The sequence below is a fragment of the Poecilia latipinna genome, unplaced genomic scaffold, assembly GCF_001443285.1.
Source record: "Poecilia latipinna isolate Pla-1442-1.1 unplaced genomic scaffold, P_latipinna-1.0 Scaffold1400, whole genome shotgun sequence".
Classification (NCBI taxonomy): domain Eukaryota; kingdom Metazoa; phylum Chordata; class Actinopteri; order Cyprinodontiformes; family Poeciliidae; genus Poecilia; species Poecilia latipinna.
This window is the reverse complement of record NW_015114016.1, coordinates 47,393-58,512: the sequence shown is the minus strand read 5'-3', so window position 1 is coordinate 58,512 and position 11,120 is coordinate 47,393. Positions and strand designations below refer to the sequence as shown.

Here is an 11,120-nt window from a genome sequence, read left to right as displayed (position 1 = left end):
AAAACTGGGTTATAAATTAACACTCTTGCCTTTTTCTCTCTCCCTCTTTTTTTTTGAAAACCTGATTTTATAACTTTTCTTAGCAGCATAGTAGCTGCCACAGTCGTTCTTGTTTCCCACTGTCTGCTGCTAACAGCATCACTCTGAAGCTCCAAGCAGGAATGAACCATTTAACGCAGATTGGGGGGTTCAGGGCAAATATGGATGTGTGTTTTTTGGTCTGGGAGTGGGAACATTACATTTTTACTGCTAAAAACAATCTTTGAAAATACAATGTGATTAATTTTGTAATTGACAGGACCCCGATTTTTTTATTTATTTCTATGAACAAAAAATAAATAATTAAACTGTGGAGGGCCCCCTGCTGGTCAGGGCCCCTAGAATTGTCATCACTTTCCCCCCCTATGACGCGCCTCTGCTCAAAGGTCACATGACCTGATTTAACTTTCATGTAAAATAATTCAAAACCATCTGGAAGGAAGTCCAGCAGCTGAAGCTTGGTTCAACCAGGTCATGAACAGAACCAGGATCCAGACACCGCAGCAGATCTAAAACCAACCAGCTTAGTCAAAGTCCAGGCCTCAGCCTGAAATGCTATGGTGGGATCACCAGGCCAAACTTCCTCCACAACAATATGGGTGTTACTGCTGCTCAAAGTGGGTGCACAAACTTATGGGCTGTACATAGTTTTTAAGTGTTAAATAAATGATGTAATGTTGGTGTGATGCAGTTCCTGGTGTTCACCTGAGAGTCGCAGCACAGCGGAGAGGATGAGGAGGACGCCTTCATCATCATCAGCTCCATGCCTCGCTCCACGATGTTCTGGATCTGCAGGTAGCCGGCGGTGTACATGAGCACCAGCTGCTCGCTGGCGGCCATGCTGAGCCGTCCGGTGTAGCAGAACGACAGGATCTGCTGGAAACACGCCGGCGTCACCGACGACGGAAGCTCAAAGACGGCCTGGGAGGAGGATAGTGAGGAAGAGGAGGAGGAGGGGTCCGCCACAGAGCTGAAGAGGTCTCTGAAGTAGAGTGAGGAGGCCGCCAGGACGGCCCGGTGTGCCTTAAAGGCCTGTCCCTGGACCAGGATGGAGACGTCGCAGTAGTGGCCCAGCAGCCGCTGTTCGTTCAGGCTGCCCAACACGTTACTGCCGAAGTCCGGGATCTCTACCTGCAGCAGCCCCTCCGCCATGATGGATGCAGCGCTCTGCAGGACAGGAAACTGGAACAGGGGTCAACACCGGGTGCGGTTAAGTGTCGGGAATGCTGCGCAAGAGTCCTGACAAAGGTTTCACATCCATGAGGTCAGAGCCGAGGGAGGTTCAGGTGGTTCAGGAGCCAAGGGAGGTTCAGGTGGTTCAGGAGCAAAGGGAGGTTCAGGTGGTTCAGGAGCCAAGGGAGGTTCAGGTGGTTCAGGAGCTGGCAGCAGGTCTGGCGGAATGCAAGAGGATCCTATGAAGAACTGTACACAAGCTGAAAGACAGAAGAAGAGAACCAGCTATCACCTCTGCTTCCTTCACTAGTGAATAAATGAAACCAGCAGACTCTGCCGTCAGGCACTAAAAGTTACAATAAAACACATGGAGCCACCATAATCATTTCTGATATTCCTGGTATATTGATGATTCATCATGGATGATGGGAAACCTGATCCTCTGGGTCCTCAGGAGCAACAGCACTCTAAAAGCTGGTGTGAGCACACATTGGTTACTGTCCTCTGGCCTCCAGATCCACCTCCTAATGCCTGGCTCACATGGCGAGACCTTAAACACCTGAGAGACCCCGCACCTGGAGATAAAAGCTCTGAGCTACAACAAGTTTGGTTGCACAGTGTGGTATGGAGGCACACTGCAGGAGTAACACATGAACCCATTTCACTCACCAGCATCCAGGAAATCTCTCACGATCTCTTGAGACCATCGTGAGCTCAGAGTAAACAAACATGGAAGCAATGGCAGTAGTTGGTCAACTATGTTAAACAGAGACAAAGTAAAAAGTTGTCTCCGAGATCCACCAGACTTCCTGGTATGACGTGGTTGTTGTTTTGTTTTCTGTGTGTTGGATTCCCCACAGTGTTCCTGTTGCTTTCTGATTGCCCACATCACATTCATCAGGCTAAGACAAGCCAACATGTTGACTATCCTTGATTTTAGATTGGTGCAGTCCGAGGTCCTTCCTAGCAGACTCTGAACACATGACAGGAAGACCTCCTGAGATTATCTCTAATGACCTTTAAGATCATCGGAAGGGAAAAATCGGGACAAAAATCATAGAAACCTTGCTGCGTGGCCCAGGCATTAACTCAACACACATTTTCTGGTGATCCCATCTTGTGTGTTCTAGAAATGTTTAGGGTTGTCTGAACTGGATCTCTGGTTCTTCAGGACCGACATTGTAGAAGCTGTTCTCCCAGTTCTGGAGTCACCTCACCAAACTGGGACCACTGGGAAATTTCTATAACTCCTCAGCTTTGAGATTTGAAGTCTCAAAAATCTTGGGATCAGAATGTCTCTGACTTCTCCCTTCATCTACATCGCCTCAATGTCCAATTGGTTGGTTAGCCGTCTGTCAGGGTCTGGAAGGCTAACTGGACATTAGCTTTGTCCTTCTCCATCTCGGTGGTGTCTCCACTCTGACCAGGGCACCTCCTGTAGACCACCTGGTTGAGGTGTTCCTTGTAGGCACCACCTGGCACCCAGATGGTAGGTGTCAGACTATTTCAAGGGGCGTCTTTGCTCTGCAGCCTCTGGTATGGTAGAACTGGCCTCTATTCCTCTCTCTTCTTCTGCTGCCCTGTTCTTCTGTGCTTCTCTTCCATTTACTGGGCATTAGTCATTTCCTATATCTGTCCTTGGATGGTCTATGCCATCCAAGGACTCATCCTTCCACAATGTTTCTCCAAGTCAGGGTTGCTTAATGCCTAGTTCACACAAGATCCTGTCTGAAATTGGAGCTGCCGTGTAGCTCCACACCACAAACTGTATGAACAAACCTACAGCCAACATGTTTAATTGTCATGTATCAGGGAGTCTCTAAGGTTTTTAAAAATCGGCAACAATTGTAAAATCTTGTTGTGTGTAGCAGGTGATTGAGAGTCAGGTAGTAGGTTCCTTCTTGGTGGATCTTTAAACCCCTCAGCTGGATCTTCACAAGAGAAGATCTAAGTGACTACAGAAACTGCAGTCACAGATGTTAGAGTGGTGCAGTTCAAGTTGTATGCTCACTGATCCTCCTCTGTTATCCAAGAAAGGATGATTGAACCTCCAGAGGGAAACACAGCAGACCTTTCAGACAGCTACAAGAACCCTGGGATCCCCAAGGAAACTCCAACCTTGATGAGGCCACAAGGTAGTCTGCCTTGTCTGCCTCTGGTGAGAAAAACAAGGGAATGGGACGCAACAAGTCCAGGCCAGTACCACACCTTACCAGTCATCAGTTACCCTGCTGGCAGAATGACTGCAAGCCACTGATATCAAAACTTGGAAGCATCATGCAACAGCTGGAGCATTCCAGTCCAACATCCTGACAGTACGCCAAGAGTAAGGAGGGAGGTCAAACACCAGAGATCCTGGAGTACAGCAGGAAGTGCAGGAGAAGGACCAGGAGGAACCCTCATAGAGAAACAAAGAAACAAGCTGCATGACACGGAGTCACTGATATCAAGAAGACCTGCCAGAAACCAGGCTGGTCTGGACTGAAGGACAATGCAGAGGCACTGGTCATAGCAGCAGCAGGACAGGTAGAGGCCAGGTTCTACCTGAAGAGACAGAAACCAGAGGCTGCTAAGCAAAGACACCCTGAAACAGCCCAACTTCTACCAGCTGGTGGTTTACGGCGACACCTCCTGGATAAAGCTAAGGTCCTCTGGGACTTCCAGACCCAGACCCATAAACAGATTATGTCCAACCAGCTGGACCTAATAGTGATGGACATTGTGAGAACATCAGGAAGGAGGAGGAACTGGTTGGTTCAGAGAGACCCTGAATCCGGACACTCCCAGGTGGAGACATACTTCTGAATGTACTTCAGTCATGAGTTCTGAAATACCAACTTTGCAGTGATTTTAATTTAAATCTGCTTGAGGAGTTCTGTCTAGTTCTGTCTCAGAAAGTTGGACCTCAACCAACCAACCGCTTGCGATGGACACCAACGACCCCAGCAGAAAAGTATTGTGGATGCCAGAGGGACGTCCCCGGTTGGCTGGGCGGTCCTCCCTTACTTCAGTCCAGACTGAGCAGACCTCACTCAGGCTCCCCACGGTTCCACGCCGGACTCACCTGGTCCTGCAGAGTTCTGGTCAATGTTCTGGTAGTCCAGCAGACAGACGAGGACGTAGAGACAGATGGGTGGCAGGGAGACAGCAGTGTAAACACAGAGACAGGGCGACAAAGACAGATGAGTTAAAAGACAACTCATCCGTCCCAGAGACAAGCAGACTGCTCCTTCCTCACCTCCTTCTGCTCCTCTTCCTCCTCTCCGTCTCCATGCAGCAGGCAGGACGGCTGGCAGGCTGGGAGAGGTTTTCTTCTTCTCCTCCGCTCAGTCAATGCATCGTCTGGTGTGTCACAGGAGTGGAGGAGGAGGAGGGGGAAGGCAGGGATACAGCAGACAGCCGAGGAGGAAGAGGAGGAGGAGGAGGAGTCATCTGAGGACAAGCAGGGAGCTAATGCGGCTAACTGCCCTGCAGAGGCTGAGAGACATCGCAGCTCGCCGCTGCAGAGACCCAAACACTGCAAGGTTGACAATCAACCGGAAACACACTCCAAACACACACACACACACAACACATGTTGTCTCACAGAGATCAGTGCACGTGTGTGCGGTGTCAGTGTGTGTGTGGGTGTGTGAGAGTGTGGCATGACTTGGCCAAATGCACAGCGCTGCATTGCAGTGCCGAGGCTGAGTTGGCATGCTGAGTACATAGCGTGCATACTGCGCCTGTGTGCCAGCCACACACACTGAACACACACACACACACACACTGAACACACACACCTGTTTCTAACATGAGACATCCTGTCTGAGGGTCTGAATCTAAACGTCTCAGTAGCATCAAGGAGATGGATGGTAGAGGCTTAATGAGGACGCTTACTGTAGGTATGTGTGTGTTGCTCTATAACTTCCTGCTGACGACACTGTTTCACATTGAGGACGTTTCAGTTTCGGGAGGAAAAGCCTATGAACCAGAATTGGATCAGAGGTCCAGATCAACCCAAACGATCCCCAGAAAGACACTTAAACTGTGACTCCCCCCAGAACCTGAACCGGTCTAGTTCTGGGTTCTGGACCAGCTGGGATGTGCTGGTCCAGAACCCAGAACTGGACCGGTTCAGGTTCTGGGGGGAGTCACACGGTGCGGTTCTGATGGAACAGAATAATCTGTTGCACCACCAGATTGTGGTTCAGCTCTGGTGGAAGCATCTGGACCGGCTGCAGTGTTCCTGAGGACAGGTCGCTGTCAGGAGGTTCTGGTTCTCACCCAAAGTCAGGGGGAAGCTGTTTCCAGCTGCATGGTCCCCACCGGGTCAGGATGGGCCCCACTGGGGCCAGAGGGCTCTGCTTTGACCAATCTGACCAGATCCTTGATCTACAGTTCAGAGGATAAGAGAGAATCCAGAAGATTAAGCAGAGAGGGAGGAAGGAGAGACAGAAACATGGATTAACATGAATCCAACATGGCTGCCTTCATCCAGAGCAGGAAGAGAAAAAAATTATTTAAAACACATCAACCCAACATGTAACAAACTGATGAAATAATGTATTTCAGTCAGAAATTAACCAGAAAGCAAAAATCTCCTCATTATGTTAACCAAAAGTGGGACTGGATTAAAATGTTTATCGCATTTTATCAACAAAATCAACATTTTCAATTCCAAGCCCCTCTTTGCTGCTAAATTACTGAATAACCAGCCATAATCAGAGACATTCGTAGTTTTTAAGCTGTTCTTCAGGAACGGATAGAAGTGTTTAGCTGCTACATGTCTGGCATTGAGATGCTATTTTAGGTTAGCAAAGTTTCACTGATAGCATAACTCCTTTTTGCACAACTTGAACACAATAGTATTTTACAATTGGATTGCTTAGAAGCAGAAATTTACCGAGAAAAGCCGCTTCATTGCTGCTGTTAGCGGATGTAGCTGTGCGTCAGATTAACAGTCTTACTAGAAACACGAGAGAACAAAGGTTCCGCTCAGAACTTAGTGGAAAAAAAGAGCACTTAGCTTATGTTAAAAATGTAATGTATTAAAATGTATGTAACTAACAAAAATTTTAATACTGATCTCATTAAAATAAAAGTTTGGGTAACACTTTATTTGAAGGGGTGTGCATAAGACTGACATGACACTGTCATAAACATAACACCTGACATGAACATGAAGAAGTCTTTATGAATGTTTCTGACTGTTGTCATGAAGTGTCATTCGGTAAATAATGACACTTTTAATGCAAAGTTGCTCTAAAAGTTGCATTGAAAGTCCATTAAAAAAAATGCCAACTTTGCATTAAATTATAATTTACAAAATCATGCCAAAGTTTGTTCATGGCAACGCCATTATTAGGGTGTCAGTAACCCGAACCCCTAGTACTTAGATTGAAAATAACTATTATTTTAACTGAATGCACAGTAATAAGGCATGTTTTACGGAGTATTTAGTCCATGACAGATGATCAGCAAAAGGAAAGGAAGCCAGAGAAATTTCAGTCCAACAGCAGCCATGATGGATCAACGTGAAGGTCCATGGGGAGTTTAGGTCTGATCAAACAGCACATTTCTCATTTTATCTCCAAGCTCTGGCAGTTAAACAGTTCCATACAATAAATAAATAAAAGTGTTGAACTTTGACCCAAGGCAACTTTACATTGACTCTGTTCTGAGGTTTAAACATGACTCAGAGCTGCAGCAACAAGATTTATTCACACATTAACAAAGATTACAAATAATCAGAAAAACACAATCTGACTGAAACAGATTCACAGCAAGAAACACCAGAGGGAGTCACTGAGAAACATCAATGAGTAAAACACTGCAGAAACACCTGACCGACTCAAACACGCCACCTAGATGAGAGCAGGTCAGAAATAAACCTCAGTTGAACATCAAACATCAACCGGGAGTCTATTAATGTTAACAGTTTGTGAGAGCTTCATGTTTGACCACCAGAGGGCGTCAGAACAGAGCAGATGGAAGCAGCTTCATCACCTGACACACATATTCTGGTTTTCCTGCTGTGATCGGACCCCGACTCAGATCCAGTCTTAACTGGACCAGATCGAAACCACGCTTCAATCCAGTCCTGGTTCTACAAACCGAGCTCTTCATGGAGGTCCAACTCCTCAGTCTTCACCGGTTCCACTGGTCCCCATCCAAAGACTGGAGTTTGAGTTCATCAGCAGGTCCAACATTTGTCACAAAGAGAACTCAAACTCCAGTCTGGTTCAGATTCAGATACTGGTTTCTCATCGCGCCCACTGGTCCAGGAAAAAAACCCGGTTCAGAACCCAGTTCATGGCCCGGTTCTGAGTCCGGTTCATGGCCCAGTTCAGGGTCAAAACTTTTCACACTGTAAAATAAATACAAACAGAAATAGGTAGAGCATCTTAAATCACTGTCTAGTGCCGATATGACCTGGTCCAGCTGACCCGGTTCTGATAAAAAACGCTGACCAGTTCAATGGATCTGTTCTGTCGGAGATGCTTCCTTTCAGAACCGCACAGGAAAGTCAACCAGGGACAGGAAGCAGCGGTTCTGACCCAGTCAGAGTCCTGGTTCGGACCAGCTGCAGGTCAGACGTGGAGCCGGGCGTGGCGCAGCTTACACCTCCTGGACCGGACTTTGAAGAAGAAGAAGAGCAGCATGAGGAAGAGGCAGGAGCTGCCATATAAAACCACGCAGAGGCTCATGTCCACGCTGGTGAAGCCCAGGCCCAGAATCCAGAACCCGCCCTCTCCTTGGATCAGAACTGCCTGCTCCCCCCGCCTCGGACCCGGCTGGATGGGTCGGAGCTCCACCTGATCCTCTCCCTTCCTCCTCTCCCCTCCAGCAGCCGGGCGTTCCTCCTGAGGCCGTCTGGTCTGAGCCGGACCGGCACCGGCATGGAGGCGTGGGGAGGTCAGGGAGTACCTGGGGTTCAGGTTGGACGCGCCGTAGTGGCGGCGAAGGAAGGCGAGGACGTTGGCGTGGTTCCAGACGTGGACGCCGTTGCTCTCCTCGTGGCAGGCGGGGCAGAGGGCGGGGCTTGGCCACGGCGCTTTGGGGGAGACCGGGTCGTCACTCAGAGACCCTGGAGGGGAGGAAGAGGAGGGTGAGATGAAGGAGGAACAAAGACGGAAACAACATGAAACCCTAGAACCCAGAAAACAAGATAGCCGCCTGAAAAGCTTCCTTCACTGAGTGGAGCCAGAATCAAGATGGCGGCTTCCAAAACCACTTCATCTGTTTTTTGTTAAACTGTTCAGTCAGCAGGAAGGAGGTCATGGGATTCTCTCTGAGGTAAAACCATCAGCGCCTCCAGAACTCATCCTCACTTCCTGGACCACAACTCTTCAGGGCTGCTGGTGGAGTCCAGCCAGGTTCTGGGCTCGGCCCGATCCGCTTTACTGAGTTTCTGCTGATGATACTCAGATTTATCTATAATCCAGGTTAATCCAGCCTGTTAGTAGACTACAGACATTAAAACCTGGATGGCTCCAAAATTCTTGCTTTAAATTCTGACCTGACTGTTTCTGGACCAGAACCTCTGAACAGAACCTGATAATTGGATCACTGATCTGATGAAGCAAAGAAGCTCTGAGTTATTCTCTCTGTAAAACAAGTGTTTCAGCCACTGAGCTGACTGAAACGAGGTGATTCAGTCAGCTCAGTGGCCCCTGCATGTCCCTGGCCCCGCCCCTCCCTGGCCCACCTGCCAGCCTGGTGTTGACCCGGTTGTGCTGGTTCCACAGCCACAGGACTTCGTCCTCTCGGCTCGTCACCTGGTCCATGCTGGCGGCCGCCGCCTGCTCAAAGTGACGGCCGCACTCTTTACATCCGAAGAACGTCCGGATGTAGCGGCGCATCACCTGCAGCACCGGTGCCGCCTCGCCCTCCAGACCTGCGTGGTGTTCACACACACAGTAAGGACACACACCTGGGCTGCGACCTCGGGGTCTCTGCCTGTCGTACCTGAGCCGTCCAGCGCGGCGGGCGCTGCATCGTGCTGGACCGTCAGGACGTGGAACAGCGTCCACAGCGAACACGGGTAGCCCCGCAGCCCCAGCCTGCTGCCCTGGCAGCCAACCCAGCGAAGCTCCGCTCCCAGGAACACGCCAGAGATCTGCACAGAAAACAGGAAGTCACCTCTCTGCCTGTGTTCTTGTATATATGCATAATGAGACCCAGAAGCACTAGTTCAACCCACATGTCGGGTCCTGGTGAAAAGTGAGAACCTTCTGCTGCCCCCTACTGGTTAGGTGTACAGGTAAGGAGAGTGATGCAGTCTGTTAGCATGGTTAGCATTAGCCTAGCGATTTGCCCCGATAAGAACACGGGACGTTAGGCGAGACTCTGGCCCGGCGCTTAATGGGACTTAATGGGATTCCCATGGTGGTGCTCCAGCCTTATGTTGTGACCGCTGTGATTAGCCAGCGGCCATGTTGTAGCCCAAATGAATAACTATGGGAAAAAGGAAACAATCCTTATTTCTGACATCTGACCACTGACTCTGGGTCTCCAGATGTCCGCACTTCCTCGTTTTAACATAACAGGAAGGTGCCATCGACAACTTCCTGTCACGTTGACCTTGTCAAAGGTTCTGACAGGGTCAGGGCTTAAAACGGGGCTTCGGCATTCTCTGTTTGTTGGAAGTCCTGGTGTGTGTGTGTGTGTGTGTGGGTGTGTGTGTGAGATTCACCTTCATCTTGTTGTCCACCAGGTCCAGGACGGCCTGGTAGGGGATCTGCTGCAGCGGCAGACCGAGCAGCCAATCAGAGAGCGTCTCCATGAGCTTCACCACGGAGCCTCCAACTGGATAGAGCTACGGGAGGAAACAGTCAGCAGGGGTCGACAACCAAAGAATATCCGACCGTATTCAAGATTCTGCAGAATCTTGAAATAATGAGACAATCAACTGTGAGCGGAGGAAGGGGGACAGGGATGGACCAGTAGATTGTATTTGTTTTAATTTGCCTTAATTTACTTAGACTGTCATATTTGGTTATAGTTGGGGGTAAGTAACTTATAAGAAAAAGTTTTTTCTTATAAGTTGACGCTTTTTTTTTGAGTCTGAAGACGAAAAAAAAACAACCATTTATTAAACATTTAACCCATTAACAGAACCGATTTAATCCATTAAATCGGTTCTGATTATCTTAGCACCAATGGTGGGAATCAATAGCAGAAAAACTTGCTGCATTAATGCTAAAGCACTAATCTAAATGAGGTTCTGCTTTCAGCCGTTACCTTGGCAACCAGAGTGACAAAGTCCTTGAAGACCTTTAGCTCCGCCCCCTCCAGCGTGCCGTGGGCAGCCAGCTCCACCCGCAACAGGTAGTGCAGCGCCGACTCCAGGTCGGCCGTGTACACCTGGGACCTGCGGCGACACGTAGCATTCAGCCGGTCCCGGCGGGGCGTCAGGTCGCAACCGCAGACCGGACCCTCACCTGTCAAAGTCCCGCCACGGCCCCGAAGTCCCTCCGTCCTGCAGCGCCCCCATCTGGGCCACCTCAGAACTGCTGCGGCGCTGCACGCCTGGGAGGCTCCGTAGCAGGGAGGAGAAGAAGAACCGGAGCGGCTTCTCGCTGCAGGACGAAGAGGTCAGGAGGTCAGGGGTCAGAGCTAGGTTCAACACCCATAATTCAAACGTTTCTCTGTGTAAGCTAATAAACACGTCACATCACTAAGGCAGGATGACCTGCTGGCCTAAAGCATCAGAGATTTAAAGAAACTTTGATCTGTTAGATGGAAAAACTTTACAGGTTAACTGGATTGAAACCTCAGCTAGAGGTCACACTAGAGGTCACACATGCTGGAGGTCATGCTAGAGGTCACGCTGGAGGTCACGCTAGATGTCACGCTGGAGGTCACGCTGGAGGTCACGCTAGAGGTCACGCTAGAGGTCAAACTGGAGGTCATGCTAGATGTCA

The 11,120-nt window shown here is 49.3% G+C and overlaps 2 protein-coding genes across 5 annotated transcripts in view; both read right to left on the bottom strand.

Annotated features, from left to right (window-relative positions):
• The window catches only part of LOC106962343 (nucleus accumbens-associated protein 2), a 13,086-nt gene extending 8,165 nt beyond the window's left edge, over positions 1 to 4,921 (bottom strand). The window contains exons 1-3 of one of the 4 annotated variants that reach the window (XM_015056712.1): positions 4,451 to 4,921; positions 4,127 to 4,304; positions 745 to 1,472 (exon numbers count right to left, since the gene is read on the bottom strand). In XM_015056712.1, coding sequence (XP_014912198.1) covers positions 745 to 1,191 — 447 coding nt within the window. In that variant the 5' untranslated portion in view covers positions 1,192 to 1,472; positions 4,127 to 4,304; positions 4,451 to 4,921. The other 3 variants (XM_015056711.1, XM_015056714.1, XM_015056713.1) reach the window with 3 other exon arrangements.
• A 1,968-nt stretch (positions 4,922 to 6,889) lies between these two features.
• The window catches only part of qsox2 (quiescin Q6 sulfhydryl oxidase 2), a 30,823-nt gene continuing 26,592 nt past the window's right edge, over positions 6,890 to 11,120 (bottom strand). The window contains exons 8-13 of the mRNA XM_015056681.1: positions 10,638 to 10,775; positions 10,438 to 10,567; positions 9,890 to 10,012; positions 9,163 to 9,313; positions 8,903 to 9,091; positions 6,890 to 8,281 (exon numbers count right to left, since the gene is read on the bottom strand). Coding sequence (XP_014912167.1) covers positions 7,785 to 8,281; positions 8,903 to 9,091; positions 9,163 to 9,313; positions 9,890 to 10,012; positions 10,438 to 10,567; positions 10,638 to 10,775 — 1,228 coding nt within the window. The 3' untranslated portion in view covers positions 6,890 to 7,784. The remainder of the gene's footprint in view (positions 8,282 to 8,902; positions 9,092 to 9,162; positions 9,314 to 9,889; positions 10,013 to 10,437; positions 10,568 to 10,637; positions 10,776 to 11,120) is intronic.